General features: G+C 48.0%; 1 protein-coding gene across 2 annotated transcripts in view; it reads right to left on the bottom strand.

Annotated features, from left to right (window-relative positions):
• RASL12 (RAS like family 12) overlaps nucleotides 1-19,194 on the bottom strand; it is a 206,628-nt gene that overhangs the window by 63,477 nt on the left and 123,957 nt on the right. For both annotated transcript variants that reach the window (XM_078683085.1, XM_078683084.1), the window contains one exon: nucleotides 17,811-17,884. In XM_078683085.1, the coding sequence (XP_078539211.1) occupies nucleotides 17,811-17,884 (74 nt within the window). The remainder of the gene's footprint in view (nucleotides 1-17,810; nucleotides 17,885-19,194) is intronic.

Genomic DNA, 19,194 nt, shown 5'->3' on the forward strand with positions numbered 1-19,194 from the left:
AGCGAAACAGTTATCGCAACTTTGGCTGCGATAAAGTGCCGTTAACTCGCCAATAGCTCCTTGAGAATATGCCCCACAGTGTTTACCGTACCATGCAAATTTTGGTGAGTTAAACAACAATATCCGCATATTATTCCCTAAAAACTCACAATAGGTGATATTTATCACACCCGCTAAATAACATACCCTATAGTATCTGTAAGGAATATTACATTTGAGCAGTGGATCCAGGCAGGTGCAGGGTCCAAACCATAATGGATACAGATCTCCTACGAGGACATCTAAAAAAATATTGTCTCTGTTTTAAATTGTTTTTTTCTTATTTACACGTGCGTCATTCTGTTTCATCGATACCAGCCTTTTTGAGGCAACTGACTGACTCGGCTCAAGCCCTACTGAAATCTGAGGAAAACCTCGTAGTGTTGGCAAGAAATATTCACATGACTGAAAGTGCTCGACATACATCTGACTCTGCCCCGGCCCTGGCGGCGTTTCAAGGTCACTGGACAGATGAGAAACCTGCCTTTTAACCAAATTTGTCTCTCAGCTGCCAACAGACTTGGCAGAAAATCAACATGGACTGACAAAAAATGAGGGCGAACAATCTGAAAATTGCAACAGTTATTGAAAAAAAAGATGGAAAATGAAATAAAAAAACGCATCGACATTTTCCAGCAAAGCCGCCTGGAAATGGACCAAGCTCGCAGAAAATAAGCCAGATGTCTAGGCTTTGATGAAGTTGGCAGCCTGTAGGACGGGCGAATGTGTGTGTCATCGAGGCCTCGATCACTCTCCGCATTGACTTATTAACTCTAATCGGGCTGCGGACCACGTTGTTCTTCCAAAGGCACTTCAAAGCCGGGCTCGGCCCCAGGGCCACATGAAGGCGCCCACTCTGCCGCGAGCTCGGGAGAGGATTATGGGAGTACAAAGACGCATTGTGCTAGATCCGACCAGTGGTGTAGGGTGGCACTGTGACGTAACAGACCTGGGACTCCTGGGGTGGTGTGGGTGCTAGGCTTTGATCTCAGGCATGCCTCACGCCAGCGAGCACCAACCAGCCCCATACGGGTTCTGTCACTTCAATCAACCATTCTCTCCCACGACTTTTTTGTGAGCGCTTTTGTTATTATTTAAAGTTATAGTCTTCAGAAAACCTGAAACCGAAGCTCCGTGTGTGTTCTCCTAGGTCAGTTATAGAAAGCCTAAAGGTTGGCCAAGCTTCCTTCTCAGCTAAGAACCAATACGCTTTCACTTTGTCAAGGGCAGTTATGGCCCAAACTTATAGAGGTGCACGTGGTTAAGTATACCAATCTGTTTTTGTGTGAGTGTTACAGTGAGGGGGAGTGATTGAGAAAAAGTGACTGAGTGTAACTGTGAGTGACTCAGAGTGGGTAAGGGAAAGTGATACTAACTTAGTAAGAATGAGTGGGTGTGAGAGGCAGTGAAAATATGTGAGTGCGAGTGAGTGAGTGTGAGGGAGTTTGAGGAAGTATATTAGTGCATGGGAGGGATTGTGAGTGTGTGTGAGAGAATGAGTGTGCGAGTCAATGTAAATCAGCATGAGTGAGTGTACTTGTGAGTGTTACTCTTGCTAGTCTGTCAGTGACCCTGGCATACTTAAGGTAGTCCTTCTTATATAGAGTACCCAAAGCAAAATGCCAGCAGTGGTACATTTGAGATAATTTGGAGCAAAATGGGTACCCTTGACCAGGGCCGGACTTGCTCTACCGGGCATCGGGCCTTTTCCCGGAGGGCTGGAAGGGTGGGGGCCGGTTTATTACTGGAGGGTGATTTTGCAACAGTACTGCAATATCAACCAGCAGTAAAAAAAAAGCAGCAGTGCTTCACTCTTGCGCCTCACTTTACCCCCTGGGAACTGGTCTGACAAAATTGACAGGGCTTTTTTGAGTTCCCAGTCCAGCCCTGCCCTTTACAAAATGCTGGTGCTAGCACACTGAAGGCAATTCTTGAAAGGGATAGTAATAAACCAGTGCATTTCACAGTTGTGACAAATCACCAGCATGCTGGAAGAACGGCACAACAATTCCTGGGGGAATTAAAGTTACTCTTTTGTGCATGGTTTCTAGTTTTCCATTCATAAATGGAGTATATTTGTCACCTTTTTTATATTCAGTGAGAATGGGGAGCATCTTCAGTTGTCCTTTTTCTTAGAAGAATATTTATTTTACAAGACTGTGAAGGCAAAGCATACTATTCTTAGCACCACCAATTTGGATAAAACAGGATCAAAGTGCCATTCTTATATCAAAATGCAAGGCAGCATCGCGCTCAGCAACAGAAATCCTCTCAAGTGGGTCTGTGTCTTGGGAGGCTCCTAGGCCAATATGGTCTGGATCTTGGGCTGAAGAGGTTGTACATGACCTCCATCAACCTGGTGGCCCAAGTAGACCATAGTGCTCCACCCTATCTGGCACTTACTGGCCTTGTTAGACAGGCCTGCCAGTTGCAGGGCCTGAAGCACTTCTTTTAGGTGGCACAGGTGATCATCCCAGCTGGTACTGAAGACGGCAATGTCATCCAGGTAGGCGGTACTGAAGTTTTGCATCTCAGCCAGGACCAGGTTGACATACCTTTGGAAGTTGGCAGGCACATTCTTTAACCCAAAGGGCATAACCCTGAACTGATGTGGAGAGGGCAAACATCTGCTTGGACCCCTCAGTTAGAGAAATCTACCAATACCCTGAAGTCAAGACAAATGTATTGAGGTAATTGGCAACCCCTAACCTGTCAATGAGCTCATCAGCTCTGGAGATGGGGTAGCCGTCAGACTTGGTGACTGAACTGAGGCCCCTGCAGTTAAGGTCTGGGGTGCTATCCAGTAGGGCAGCCTTTGGTACCTGTACCACTGGACTGGACCAGGGACTACTAGAGGGCTCAATCACTCCCAACTGCAACATCTTGGGCACCTCAACCCTGATTCTGGTGCTCACCTTATCAGATATAATGTGGATCATATTCTTAACAGGTATGCTGTCTGCTATGTCAATCTCATGGGTGCGCGAGTTGGTTAGCCCAGGGGTAAGGGAGAAAAGAGAACTTCCCCGGTAACTGCAGTTCTTCGGTCAATGTGAGCAAGAGTGTGACCCCCTCTACTGACACATCTTGCTGTTTGGAAGACAGGAGTACTGGGAGGGGTTAACTCTCCTCCTCATCAACATCTGTCACCATTAGCAAAGTCAGTTCAGATCTCTCAATGGGCGGTTGTAGTTTGTTGACATGCATGCCCCATAATAGTCTACTGGATGTCTAAAGGTTCAACAAGTAGGTGAATTCACCCTTCCTCTCTTTGGTCTCATAGGGCCATGTCCACTTGTCTTGGAGGGCTTGGGGCTCCATGACCTACCCTTTCCAGCCAGGTTGGTAGTCCACCAGAGAGGCCTTCTGGTTGTACCATTCTTTAATCATCTCCTGGCTGGCCTCTACATTTTCAGTGGCCTCTTTTATGTAGCGCCCCATCTTGGCTCTGAGAGATACCACGTTACTGACAACATCTGTTGGGGGCTTCTCGGGAGCTTCCTCTCATGCCTCCATGAAAAGACTCAGCCGTCCTCTCACAGGTTGCCCAAACAGAAGCGCAAAGGGACTGAAGCCCTATCTCTTCTGTGGTATCTTCCAGTAGACAAGTATCAGGCATAATCATATTATGTGTATTTGCAAAGTCCACTATCAGCTGCAAGGGTATCCTGCCCCTGAGCAGGTGTGTGCCTAGCCCTGCCTATAGCATGTTGGTTAATTGAAAAGCCAGGTCTTCAGCTTCTTGCAGAATTGAAGAAGAGAGGAGGAGGAGGCTCAGATGTGGGGCGAGAGGGAGGGGGGGCATTCTGTGCTTTAGGAGCGATGTAAGAGAATGGCTATCAACCTGATCTGGTTATGCGTGGGATGTGAGCAGGTAGGAGTCCTGTGGTTTGGAGGTGTCTAGGTGGAAAGAGATGCAACATTTCAGGTAGGTTGAGTCTGAGTTGTGTAGTGCTTTGAATGTGTGTGAGGAGTTTCAATTGAGCACATTCATGTATCGGGAACCAGTGGAGCTACCTGAGGTGTGTTATGATGTGAGTTCTGGGTGGGCGGTTGAGGGTGAGTCTGGCTGACGAATTCTGGATGGTTTGTAGTCTTCTAGTGAGTTACTTGGTGATCCCGGCGTAGAGAATATTCCTATAGTCCAACTTGTTGGTGACTAGGGCGTGAGTGACAGTTTTTCTTGAGTTACTTGGAAGCCATTTGAAGATCTTCCTCAGCATCTTCTGCATGTGGAGGCAGGATGCAATGATGGCATTGACTTGTGCAGTTATGTCCAGTTTGCTGTTGATGAATATTCCAAGGTCATGGCATGGGTTCTAAGTGTGTGTGTGAGTTTGGCTGGTCACCAGTTGGAGTTCCATGGTGAGATGTTCTTCCCGAAGATCACTACTTTTGGCTTGCCTGTGTTTAGCTTGAGGCAGTTGGCTTTCATTCATTCAGCGACTTCCGTCATGCAGGCGGTGAACTTGTTTCTTGTGTTGGTGGTCTTGTCAGAGGGGGAGAGTATGAGTTGCATGTCATTGGTGTAGGAGAGGATGTTCATGATGAGTGCAGGTTACATTGGCCAGAGGGATCATGCATGTATTGAAGAAAGTGGGGCTCTGCGATGAACCTTGAGTCCCTGCGCAGATGAGTTTTCAGGCTTCCGAGAAGTAAGGCGCCAGGCTGACAGCTTGTGTTCTACCTATTAAGAATGGGCAGATCCAGCAGAGAGCAAGTCTTTGGATGTCAATCTCACGTAGGAGCCTGATAAGACTGGTGTGTGATACCGTGTCAAATGCTGCAGAGAGGTCCAGGAAAATTAGGGCTGCCATGTCTCCTCTGACAAACATCATGCAGATGTCAACTATGGCATTGATGAGTGTTGTTTCTGTACTGTGGTTTGGTCTGAATCTGGACTGTGTTGTGTTGAGATGCTGGTGTTAGCTGTGGTGGTCGGTTAGGCATTGGTTGATTAGTTTCCCTAACATCGTTGCTGGTTACGGAAGTTGGAAATCGTAACTGGGTCAGCAGATGGTTTCTTGAGCAGGGGCATGATGGTGGTATGTTTCCAGTGTACAGGAATTGAAGATGGTGGCATTGAAGATGGGTGAGAATGGGTGTTAGTGCTTCGCTGATCATCGTCTGTGATTGGAAGTTGAGTTGCGACGGTGACAGTGTCCAGTTGAGGGTCAAAGTTGCTGTATATGGAGGTGATTTTGTTATCGAAGAATTCTGGGGGCTTATCTAAAGGTCTTGTGAGGGGTTGATGTAGTTAGAGGTGGCAAGTGGGAAGGTGAAATATTTGATGATGGTGCAGTTTTATTTGCTTCTGTTAGTGCTGGCTTTAATGTGATCTGCAAGAGCTGTGTGCTTGGTATTTCATATCTGCTTGCAGAAGCGTTTTAGGGCTAATTTGCAGATGTCTTTTCCTGTAGTGTCTTGATTTGTTCTCCATTAGCACTCCAGATGCTTGAAGTGGCGTTTCGTCAGCCTGAGTTCCTCTGTGTACCAGCTGGCCTGTGGTCTGGCTTTTGCCATTGAGCTGCACCAAGGTGTCGTGCATGTGATGATCCACTTGTTGAGGTTACTGATGGCCTTTGGCAAGTTGTTGGTGTGCTCAGGCTGGTGCTCAGAGAGAGCAGAAGCACACACCTCTTCTGTGATGCTTTTCCAGCTGCGGCAGACAGTTCTTGTAGTAGTAGTTCTATGGTGGTGCCGGATGGGCATGCATGGTAACAGAACATCCCACTTATGTCTCAAGGACTCTGTAAGACCCATAAACATGCCATTTAGGGTCTTGTTGAACCTGTCAACAAGCCCATTGTTCTGACGGTGGTATGGAGTGGAGAACTTTAAAATAATCTCACACTCATCCAACATATCCTTCATGTAGGCTGACATGAAGTTGGTCCTTCTGTCAGACACTGCATCCTGTGGGAAACCCACTCGGTTAAAGATCCCTCTCAGTGACCTGGGCACAACGGGCTCAGTCACTGTCCTTAGGGCTATGACCTCATGCCACCAGGATAACCCTACTCCCTAGGGCTGTCTTTTGTTCCAGAGGCCCAACAATTTCCACTCACACCCTCTCAAAATGTGTTTCCACCACAGGGAAAGGTTCCAGGGGAGCGTTATAGTTCACCCCTGACTTGGCAACTTACACAGGAACTGCAAAATTCCTCTAACTTGGTCCTCATCTGGGACCAAATGAAGTGGGTGAACAGGCAGTCAATGGTTTTGGAATACTCCAGATGTCTTGCCAATGACAATATCATGAGCCAACTCTAGTAGGAAGTCCCTATAGCAATAGGCGACCACTAACATTCTGGTTCACTCAAGCTCAGGCACCTTAGCATGACACCATTCTCCCATTAAATGTGGTGATCACCAGAGGTGTTGCCATTTTTTTGGGCTCGGGCCTGCGAGAATAGGCCCTCAAGTGTGGGGCAGCCCTCTTGCACCTTGCGAAACTCTGCCTGGGATTGTCCTCCTGCGACTTGCCATCTGGCTAGTTTAGGCAGACCTCTGAGGGCATACATATCCTCTTGTGTAGGCAATGGGGCGTCCCCTTCAGTGTCAGAGTCAACCAGACCGGAAAAACTTACAGGACAGGCTTCTCACACCCCTGTCCATCCTATTCCTGGCATGCACCTAAGCCACTGTTTCATGCTCTAGGTCCTTCTGACACCCATGACAGCTACCGTCTAGGTCCTTCTGACACCCTTAACAGCTGCCGTGGACCGTGTGGTCATAAGCACCCACTCAGGCAAACCCAACATCTCATGATTTGACCTGAGCGCCACCTCTTTCCAGATAGAATGCTCCAGGGCATTCCACAGCAGCCAATCTCCAAGTATTACTGAACTCACAGCTACTGTCAGAGAACCCGAGACCCCACTGCACTCCAGGGGAACCAAAGGCACATGCTAGTCTAACCTGGTTGTCAACTGTAACAATTTGGCACACTACAGCAGGGATTACTTGCTCTGAAGATATGAGATGGCACCTAACATTAGTTATGCTGTCTCTACTGCTTCTCAGAGTCTTCACCCTCTGCCCATTAATGGTAAGCCACTGCTTGCACATTTTAGTGTTATCAAGCATCTGAGTTTTGGGTACCATCTCCTTATCACCCAGGAACACTAAGGCAACTTCTGCACTGCTCTAAAATGTAGTTGGGACAATTTCCTCCCCCAGCACTACACTGTTGTACCTAATGTGAGCCCACTGGATGGGGGTCTGCATCTTTTTGAGACAGATGGCGTCTCTATTCCTGACTGAATATATTAATGGAACCAGGGATGAAAAGGCTGCATGGGTTTCTTCCCACTAAACCTCCCCTCTCCTATGATCAGAAGATGAATGGGACTCGCTTCCCTGGAAATTCTTTTGGGAGACTTTAGAGAACTTTTGGCAGCAACTTCCTTTTGTTATCTTTGTCCCCCCATTCCTTCTGCTGGTTGGGACCATGCCCACATAACTTAGGGTTCCCCCCAGGTACCGTGTTTGACACCAAGGTACTGGTCCAGAGGTCAGCCTCCTTCCCAAGCTCTCTGGGTACAATTAGCTTGGAATCAGTGAGGTGTGGATGCAACTCTGCAACACAATTACTGAGCTACTTCAAGATTTAACACGGTATACTTCTCTTGAAGGGCATGTGCTTCCACAGACTAGCCCCACACCAGTTCTCCTCGAGTATCTGTGCATATGCAGGGCCACCTCACTGCAGCAAACCAATTATCTATGTTATCCCTCACCAGGTCTTTGGGGATGTGGACTTTTTTTTACCTCTCCTAGGCACTTCCCTGTCACTGCCACCATCTTCATTCGACTCAGAGGTCCTCTTTTCCTTCAAGTCCAGTTCTAGCTGGCTCCTGTCATGGGCCAGTAGAATCTATTATTTCCTCCAATGCCAACCTTTCCTCCTCCAGGGCCAGGTTTGCTGCTCCTGCCTTCCATAACCAGGGTAGATAATTGCAACTTTAGGGCCTTCTCCGCAAATCGGTCTTCCAACTCTGATTGGGTCAAACTGCGGGAGGACACACTGGTTGCTGCTCTGGACAATGCAGAGGATCTTAATCCTGTGGACTCGTCCTCTTTTAGCACCAGAGCCTCTGCAACATTGTTCTCCTCTGCTTACTCCATCTCCCCCACCACCTTCTTTTCCTCATCACTTGCTCCTGTGGGTGGACTAAAGCATGAATAATTCCCAAGCTCTGAGGCCAATCTGGTAATCTCCTTTCATGGACTCATTCACCACCTCAGCCCGCTCTCTCTGAACATACTCCTCCTCCTCAGATCTGTCATGCCGAAGCTTTCAGTGCTGCTCAGAGCCACTTCCATTCTTTCAAAAACCACAGGTGCAAGAAAATGCAATGCATAAACAAAAACATTATAAGAGGGGTAATAAACCAGAGAAGGTTACTAGCCTATACAATGAGTAAAACCCAAACAACAAACATTATTTGGGGGAGGGAGGTTAATTATCCACCTCAAAGAATAATCACAACCCTTGTCAGGGTAAACTCTCAAAGTCATGAAGTTAACCTCGCTCAACCCCCTGGATGCTATGGTACAGGGCAGACAGGCTTAATGTATGGTAATGTGTAAAGTATATATGCAGTACCAAAGCAAAATTAAAATCCCAAACTGAATTAGAAAATAATAGAGTATAATTTGATAAAGAACATGATACCAAAATGAAAAAAAATCAATGAGGGGAACCTGAAGTTTTGACATAAAGCTTTAAGTGGGAATAGCACACAGAAACATAAAGTGCCAATGGTAGTCAATGACTGCAGTAGATCTGGACTTTTGTGCAAATTGATGTTTACTGCGATGCATCATGGGTTGAATACACCAACCAGGTTCATCCTGGTCAAATATTGTACCTTCTAACTTTAGTCCTTTAAATCCCAAACCACCCCAGGACTACACTTCTAAAACCCTCCCATTATCTTGGATGGCATGGGGAATTTAGAGACTCACAGGGTGTAAATCAGAGGCCAACAGCAGGGTCCAGTTGCCACTGATCATCTTGGCGTTTGCAGCAAAGGTATCTTGTAGCTTGTTGTAACAATGGAGTCTGAACTGGAGGTCAGCCTTTGGGTCCAAATCTTTGTCTTAGGTACAAGAGAGAGCTGATCCAATCCTTCTGGGCTCTTCTCAGGCCAGAGACACCAGTTTCAATCCTCTTCCGATCTTCCTTAGATCCAGGAGTATTCTGAAGTAGGTCCTAGAGGTGCCACATGTATGCTTAGCACAAACTAGAGGTTGGAATGACTCCTGGACATGCTCTGGTCAATGAGGTAAAAGTTCATATGGTCAACCTTATTTATGCATTTTCAAGATGGCAAAATTCTTTGGCCACGCTAAATTTGGGCTCTGAGGGGTAGGGGTATGTGTGGAGAGTTTATTGTGATAATTCTAGTGACCTCCCATATCTAACACTAAAATCCAGTTTGGGGCAACCACTGTACCCACAATAAACCCAGAGACAGAAGTCTGATAAAACAAAAGTGTGTTTTTTCAACAACCAGACAGTGCATTAATTAGTTACAGCCCATTATGCCCACTGGTATGTAGTGCAGCAACGAAGGACCCCCACTTCTGTCTATCTTGGGCATGTTTCTGCACAGTGCTCCAGATGTGGTATGGGGTCTTTATTTCGGTTTCCACAGTTTGCTGCCAGATGTACTTTGACCTGCCTTCTGGGATTGAGTGGAGAGCTGTTCTTGTGAAGGAGTCTTGTTCTCTTCTGATTGTGTGTCCTTTCCATCGCCATCTTTTTCTTTTAATAATGGTGTCCATGCTCTCTTGCTTGCGTCTGGTGAATGGTTCCTGGTTTTAGATGGTTTACAGCCAGACAATGGGCAAGATTCTTCTCAGGTTACTGGTGTGAAAGGCTGACAGTTTGGTGATATTGCTTTTTGTCATTCGCCAGCATTATGATCCACACAAACGTGTGGACAGAACACAGCTCTAGTAAAGCCTAAGCCTTGCGTTAGTGCTGTACTAAGATGGTCTCCAAATATTGTTCAGCATTCTGAAGGAATTCCTGGCCTTATTCAGTCTGCTCTCAATGTCACTGCCTGCCCCTCCATCATGTCTGATAGTACTGCCTAAGTAGGTGAACTCTTTAGTCATGCCTAGGTCTTTTTCATACACCTTGGTTGGTGAGAAGCTTTTATGTTGGGTGGCATGACTTCTAATTTCTTCATGTTGACATTCAGGCCTACATAGATGTTGAGGTGAAACGTCTTTTTCTGCATATGCTGGTGTGTGAGAGAGCAAGACTAGGTCAGCCGTAGTCAAGGCCCTCTAGTGTCCATCTTATGCATGTCACTTGGTATTCTAGTGTTGTTGCATCACTCAGTCGCTGATTAGGTTGACTGAGATCAAGCATCAGTTCTTCACACCAGTCCTGGCTTCAATCAACAGTGGATGCACTAAAAATATTTTGGCATCCAATTTCCCATCCTTTCAATTACGCTCCCAGTGTGATATGTAAACCCAGAGACAGAAGTCTGGTGGAACAAAAGTAGGGGTTTCCAGCAACCAGACAGTGACCACACAGTTTCCTTTCCTTTCAAGGGTACCCCCAATGTTATGTGTACAACCCAGCAGAACAGTGAAGCAGGATTTGGCATTCAAGCAAGATTTGACTGGGGCTGGTATAACTCGTGTAATTTGCTGTAGATTAATTACTCAAAAGGTAATGGAATTATGTGAAAAGTGTAACCTAGCCTTTAGTGCTAAAATAAATGCAAAATGAAGCTTTGCATCCAAAACGAACTCGAGGATGCATTTTGTGCTAAGAAAGTAGCTCTAAATGCAACACGAATAGCAGCAGTAAGCAGCTGCTTGAGCTCACTAAGTTTGTTGTTTCTGTGTGGATTTTTGTGCCAAAATACCCCTAATTTCAAGAATGGGCATAATCATGTACTTTTTGGTAATATCGAGTAATGCGAAATTATCGAAATTACTCCAGTTACTTCATCGTGAATCACATTTTGCCCAGGCCTTGATTTGATACTGTAATGTCAAAAAGGATGCTGCCACCCCTCGCCCGCATATTCTGGAAGGTTGAGAGGAGTCATCTCTGCCCATTCGGGTCAGTCTATTGTTTGCTCCAGGGAAACAATTCACACCTATTGAAATGCTAATTACTGGCTAGCAAAAATGGGAGAGCAAATGCACATTTATCCTCCAGTAAGGTCTGGCAGGGAAAGATAATTTTTCCAAAGTTACTTTCCCTTAAAATGTATTAGAATCTGACTTCACCATTGATTTGGATTTTTTTTTTTAATATTTCTTTTTATTGAAATTTGTAACAACATAAACAAGAAAAGAAAAGAACAAACAACAAGGCAGTACAATCAATCAAATGGCGAAGCCTCCTTCGGGGTGGAGTGTGAAAAAAATAATACAAACAATGACCCTGCGGGATGGGAGGAAAGAGGAACATAGCAAGTCCGGAGACAACCCAAGCAGCACATTAGGAGGAATGTCGGGTCAAGGAGAAGGAGGGTCCGCCACTAAGCGCGTAAAGGGAGGGGTACAAATGTCTCCCTGATAGGAATTCCAACGACCCCGAATCTTGCCCCATTTACGGGGCCTGCCACGCGCAACATACACCGTCTTCTCCAGGCCAAGACTGTGGGCGGCCTCTGGGAACCCCACAACTGGGCGATGTCCCTCTTTGCGATCATATTACCTAGGGTCACCCACTGAGTCTGGGCCAAATCATAATCATTGGGTTCCCAAACATTCAGCAAACATCGTCTAGCCTCAGGCAACAACGCAACACCCGTGACCTCTTCCATCACGGCATGCACTCGATTCCAGAAACAAACAACCACCGGGCATTCCCAGAGTATATGGAGAAAAGTGCCCGGTAAGCCGCAACCACGCCTGCACAGCCCATCCGAAGCATAACCCATACTGACCAACCGTGGAGCGGTAACATAGATCCTGTGGAGAATCTTAAGTTGTACAAACCGGAGGCGGGCCGGGATTGCAACCTCCTTCGGAGAGGATATGGCAGACTGCCAATCCTCGTCATCCAACTCCAAGCCATCACCGGTCCAAGCCTCCCTAAGTCGCTGTAAGAGGTCGATCCTATTGTTTATCAGCTTCTTGTAAATGAGCGAAATCGTGCTGTCAGGAACGTGTCCGTCCAGCACCCGATCCTCAAGCGGCGAAGCCTCCGGAACAATAGTACCGGGGGGGAAAACCGCCATCAACGCATGACGGATCTGAGCATACCTAAAAAACTCCTTGTCACTCAAGTCATACTCCAATCTCAATTCTTCAAAGGTTTTGACCCGATCCTTAGTCCATACATCATTCACCCTGCCTATACCTATAACATCCCACTGATCAAAACCTTTCGTCTTCCACAGGGAGCCTAGCCGCTCGGAGGCATAGAGAGGGGTCGCGCGTGTGAGTCTGTCCCTCCATCCCATTGCATCAGTGGCGCGATGCCATATCTGCACAGCTATCTTGGTGGGGCCAGTGAGCGTCCTCCCAGCGGATTTCGAATAAAGCGCCCTATTGTAATCCCCACCAGGCAGCAACCATCTGTCCATTTCGAACGCGGGGTTAGACGCAGGGTCATACATGCCGTGGTTAATCTCGCCCAGCTGGGAGGCCCAGTAATAGCGCCTAATATCAGGGAGAGCTATTCCACCGCCGTACCAAGGAAGTGTTAACTTGGCAAGGGCTATACGGGACCGCCCACCCCATATCAGCCGTCTCTGTAAGCTTACGACCTCTCGGAAGTAACTAGCCGGGATGGTATCAAAAGTATTCTGGAGGGCGTAGAGAAATCGGAGCAAAGACATCATCTTAAATAATGCCGCCCGTCCGAGCGGGGATAGTGGGAGTCTACGCCACGCCTCAACATCGGACCGCAGGCGCCGAAGGGGCGGCAACAGGTTACGGACAGCGGGGTCCAAGGTAATAAATACCCCCAAGTATTTGAAACCCGCCTGTACCACTTGTATCGGGCACCCACGCGGCAAAAGAGGAGATTCGCCCGAAAGAACGTAGACGCAGGACTTGGACCAGTTGATAACAAGGCCAGAGTTTTTACCAAAGGAGGTCAATAGATCGAAGAGCACTATTAGCGACTTACGAGGTGAGGTGAGGTATAACAGGATGTCATCAGCATAGAGCGACACTCTATCTTCGAAATCGGGGGACCAACGTATACCCTTCATTGATGGCTCCCACCTCAGCCAAGCCGCCAGGGGTTCCAAAGCTAGGGCAAAAAGAAGCGGGGACAGCGGGCACCCCTGGCGAGTACCCCTCCCGAGCGAAAACGAGCCGGAGACGCGGCCATTAACTACGACCTGGGCCAAGGGATCCTGGTATAGTAGCTTCACCCAACTGATGAAAACTGGGCCAAAGCCGAACTTGGCGAGGACGGCCCAAAGATACGGCCATTCCAACGTATCAAACGCCATGGTGGCGTCCAAGGAGGCCAAAATGGCCGATTCACGCAGTGAGGACGCTCTCGCGAGGGCGCCTTGTAGACGCCGAAGATTAAGTGCCGTGTTTCGGTGCGGAATGAACCCAGACTGGTCCGGATGGATCAGGTCGCAGATAACAGTTACCAGGCGATTCGCAAGCACCTTAGCGAGGATCTTAGGCTCGGCGTTCAGGAGAAAGATGGGCCTGTACGATGCGCAATGATCCCGAGGCTTCCCCTCCTTATGGATCACAACAATAGATGCAAGTCGTTGGTCATAAGGGAGGGTACCAGCTTCTAGCGACTCCAAAAACATGGAGCGAAGATGTGGTGCTATTGTATCTGGACGTAGCTTATAAAGTTCGATGGGAAGTCCGTTCGGACCCGTGGCCTTCCCGGACCTCACAGAGCGAACCGCGGCCGCGGCCTCCTCAACGGAGAGCGTCGCGTCCATCAGATCCCTATCCAGATCCGACAAGCGGGGCAAAGCGATATTCCTGAGGAGCAGGCGCGAGTCCTGCTCCGGCCTATCCGACACTGGGGAGTAGACAGTTTGATAATACTCGGAAAAACACTCCACAATCTCAACCGGGTCAGTCACTCTCACACCGTCTGCCTTCTCGATCAAGGGAACCACACGGCTAGCCCTCTCCCTCCTATCCAACCATGCAATCAACTTTCCGGCCTTGTCACCCACGTCATACAAACGGCCTTGCTGCTCCCTACTCAGGACCTTCGCAGTATCAGTGACCAATGCCCTGTAGTTAGTTTGCTTAAGGCTGAGAAGGTGCAACCTGTCCTGAGTAACATCAGATTCCAAGTCTCTTTCTATATCTGCTATCTCAGTTTCAAGCCGGACCACTTCCTCGCACCTACGCTTCTTAGCGCCATTAATGAGCGATAAAGCATGACCGCGGATGACGGTCTTACAGGGTTCCCATAGCGAGACAGATGATGACACAGACCCCACATTATCCACAAAATAGTGATCCAGTGATTTAACCAGTTCCGTTCGGATCTTAGGTTCACCGAGATACCAGGGGTTGATCGGGGCTACCCGGCCCTCAGACCCCGGCCCAGCCCTCATTACAAGCCACAAAGGGGAATGATCTGAAATGCCCCTAGCCAAGTGTCTGATTTCTTTAATCAACGGGGCCTGTGTCGCGGGCATCAGGATATAGTCTAGTCTCGAGAGGCTACCGTGTGCACCGGAGTGAAAGGTATATTGCAATTGTTCAGGATGTAGCAGCCTCCAGCAGTCTATCAATCCCAGAGTGTCGAGAAAGCCAACCAACCAAGACTGGGACCTCCCAAGATCCCTGGGTGGGTAGCGATCGGAACAACCGGAGACCACCAAGTTAAAGTCTCCTCCAACAACAAGAATGCCTTCTGGGAGCCCCAAGACCACCCTCCCCAAATCAGCAAAGGTTGTGGCCTGAAGGCCGGGCGGGACATAAACGGAAAGCAAAGAGATGACTTCCCCCTCCCACCTTCCAGTGATGGCGGCGTACCGCCCCCTGTCGTCAAGCATGATGGCATCGATCTCAAGGGGGAGGGAGGCCCTGACCAGGATTCCTGCCCCCTAGAGCCAGTGGTAAAGCCAGAGTGTGCAATGAGACGGTATCCCCTACGATTCATAGCATGACATGTATTCCCAATCAAGTGTGTCTCTTGCAACAGTACCATATCAGGGGAGAGACGTCTCAGGAGTTGTAATACCACACCACGTTTTATCCTGTCCCCCAGCCCGTTAACATTCCAACACAGCAGTTTCAGCCCCCTATCCCCCATCCCAAACGTGATGGCGGCATCCACCCCACATAAGTCGCGACAGCCAATTCCAAAAGTCCATCGATACAGTGCCTTGAAATGAACCAAACAAAAAACAACTTCCCCCCTCCACCCCCCAGCAAACCCCCACCCTGCACCCCTGCGTTAGACTCAAAGGCCCCCCCCAACTTGCAGTGTTCCTGTCGCCCTAGCAAATAACTAATCTACGAAAAGAACCCCCGAGGAGGAAGAGACCCACGTCCCCCGCCACCCCCGGAGACCCGGTCAATTTAAGCGAAGGAACCGCAAACCACAGCTGAAAGGTCTATATGAAGTCCATCGGATCAGGTCCCATCACTATTCCTGCTCCACCGGACCACCTTCGGCTCCATCAAAATGTCCAGAATGTTCCTGCCTCCCGGGCAGCGATTCGAGCCAGTCACTTGCAGCCTCAGGGTGATCAAAGAAGAAAGTTTGTTCCGCATGTACCACACGTAGCCGGGCTGGAAATAGCATTGCGTACTTCATGTCCCTGTCTCTCAATCACCTCTTCACTCCCAGAAACCCCGACCTCTGTTTCTGCACCAGCTGAGTGAAGTCTGGATAGAAACTCACCGTCGTGTTCTCAAATTTCGTGGGGCCACCCAAGCGCGACGCCTGCAGGATAGCGTCCCGATCACGGAAATTGAATATCCTAGCGATTATGGGCCGCGGGGTAGCACCCAACTTGGGTTTACCACCCGGCACTCTGTGGACCCGCTCCACCGCAAAGTATTTACTGAGGCCTTTGGGTGCCAGATGGTTGACGATGAGGTCTTCCACAAGAAGGTCGACGTTTGAGGAGTCTGAATTTTCAGGGACACCCACAATGCGGACGATGTTTTGCCGAGAACGACTTTCAAAGTCCTCCAGACGACGGGAAAAGAAATCATTGGAGGTCCGTAGATTACGGACCTCTGTCTGTAGGTCGGAGACATCCGTCGTGAGGCTAGAAGTCTTCAAGTCCAGGGATTTAACTTTTTCGTTTGTTTTAGCTAGATCCGCCCTGATCAAGTTGATCTCAATCGCCACCGTGTCCAATTTGTGTGCCAGGGTTTCGTACTGCTCACCAATGGAGGTCTTCATATTCGCAATGGCGCCCATGACATCGCGGAGCGTCAAATCATCTTCCGCTGTGGAGTCCTCCCCCTTGTCGGCCGGATGCTTGCCCGCTCCACTGGTGGAGCCCTTAGAATGGGTGTATCGGTCCATAACGTTAGTTTGCATGGAGCCCCCACGGAGAACAGACTTGGTCTTTCGCTTTTCAACCTCGGGCTTGCCGGCCATCTTGGAAGCGAGGTCCCCAAGGGGACCCTGAGATCTGGTGAAAATGGCTACGTCAAGTCACTCACAGATGCTCATCCAAAGGACAGCGTGTCGCACGTCCCACGCCGATCGGTGATGCACGGTCCCGGCCCTGAAGTAGGACCAGTGAAGAAAGCCAACCTCAAGCGGTGTGACAAGTCTGCGGCTCAGAAGGGTCCGGACCAAAAACGAAACCAAAACTGAAAGCCACAGCCAGGGTTAATAGCCAGATCAGGGGCAGCCGTTGTTGTTCAACTACCGCCCGGCAGATATCAGCTCGAGCCCCGGGCAGATCCGTGGAACAGGCCAGGAAAGTTCAGATCGTCACAAAATCGGTTCCCGTGGACCAAATCGATTTTTGAAAGCAGCTAGCAGATCAGCCTGGTTGCCTCTTCAATAATCCAGCGTCAAAGTCAGGATTATAGTCAGGATAAGTGCCGGAGGTGGCGAAGGTCCGGGAGCCCTGTGCTCACGCGACCATCTCGGTTGCGCGTGAAGCTCCTCCTCTGATTTGGATTTCTAATAACTAGTAAAATAGTTGTTTAATTCCTTTTCTAGTTAGTCCCATTCCCAAAATACAGTATTAGGATTTTAATCTGTAATGTGGTTTTCTTCATAGGAAATTTAGGCCTGCCACAATGAAAATAGCTTTTGGGTGCTAGTCACCATAAGGATGTTAACATAACATTTCTTCACGCCCTACTTTTAAACGCCATGCACCCTACCTTGAGGGCACATGGCCTCATGGGGTGACTTATTAATATTTAAAAGGTAGGTTTTGACCTATCAAAATGGTTTATTTTGATAAATCGTATTGCAGTTTTAATACTGCTACAGTCAGACTACACTAGTAGGGCTAAATCCATGTTTGCACTCTCACAGTAGTGGATGGCACATTAGATGCTATAGTCCTTGAGTGACCTTTGACTTACAGACCCTAGATACTCTTTGTAACATATATTAGGGACTTATAGGTAAGTTACAAGTGCCAGTTAGGAGTACACCAATTTGTCATATTGAAAGGAGGTGCACAGGCACTTTAGCAGGGGTAAAGTGCACAGATTTCTATAGCCAGCAAAACAGTCAAAGCAAAAATCCGAGATTACACCAAGCAATCAGGTAAGCATGAAGTTTCTAGTTGAAAACGCTTAAGCCTCGCTCCATATTTTGTGCACTGTGTAAGTATGTTGGGCTTTACCTGGTCTGCAGTATCCATGACTTTCACCATAACTGGAATGTGGTCTACCACTTCTTCGGAGGCATAGGTGTCCTCTGCAAAAGAAAGGTACAGCTTTAGCAAGATGGCAAATAAACAATTCTGCAAAGAAACTTAATTAAAATGCCTGATTTTTTAAAATTGTATTTGCTTATAGAATTTTAACATTTTAAATACAGTTCGACACATTTCTTATTCAGATTGTAAGCATGCACATATTTCCATACTTTGGTTATCATATTTGTATTGGCATTTCTTTTTATATATAATTGACGTTTGTCTTTATTACATTCCAGTTGTTACATGCTTATTAATTCAATCTGCCTTGCTAGTATGTATGACCGTAATATGACTGGAATGATGTTCCCTCTGTTGAGGAGCTATATCTGTTCACGTAAATTATTGTGGATGTGGTGCAATGCCATGTGTATAGGGTTGCTTTCCCTTCCAACTGGCATCGATTTCATAACTACTGGCTCGTGTCTCAAACTGCTAACTTTGGTATTGAACTGAGGTGATAATTAGGGGTCAGCGGGGATATGTGCAGGCAGAGGCCCTCCGTGTGACTGCTTGTGTTAAATCGACAGTCTATGGCTGCGTATTTGCGGGGGGACCATAACAGCTGTTCCTGAGCTATGTTGAGGCTCTAGTAGTTGGGTTGACTGTACCATGACCTTCCTGGTGTGTGATCTGATTCACTGTGTTCATGTATTGGCCTGATCTGAGGTGCATGTGTCGTCTGGGACTGGGATGCCGCGGGTGGTTCCTCTCGTGTGGTCTGCTGTTTGAATTGGTGTAGAAATTGTACCCATTCCATGGATATAGGGTGTTTGCGTTTTCCTCCCACTTCTTCGTCCCTTAACACTTCCTTCTCCGCTGCGCCCCACTTCTTCATTGCTTCCACCCAGGCCACCACTGGGGGTCCAGCCGAGGCCCGCCAGTGCATTGCTATTCCTCTCTTATCCAGTAGTATACCACCTTGCCGGTCTTCCGTCTCCTCAAAACTCCCAGTGTGCATGCTTCCCATGTGCATATATCTGTAATGCTTGTCATTGCTCGGCCTGTCTTGTGTATGCTATCCCAGTACTGTTGTATTGTGGGGCAATCCCAGAACATATGCTTGAAGCCTGCCTCTGGGGCCTGGCACCGGGGGCACAGGAACTGCGTGTCTAGGTAGAAACGTTACAGGCGTTAAGGCATTTGATATGCCCTATGTAGAATATTGAATTGTATGTATTTAAATCGTGCTTTTCTGGTCACTTTTTTGGGGTATTCCAAGGCTTGCTCCCACACCTTGTCATTTATTGGCCGACCCACTTCCTCCTCCCATGTCTGCCTCACTGAGTTTAGTGGCTTGAGAATCAGT

The sequence above is a fragment of the Lissotriton helveticus genome, chromosome 3_1, assembly GCF_964261635.1.
Source record: "Lissotriton helveticus chromosome 3_1, aLisHel1.1, whole genome shotgun sequence".
Taxonomy (NCBI): Eukaryota; Metazoa; Chordata; class Amphibia; order Caudata; family Salamandridae; genus Lissotriton; species Lissotriton helveticus.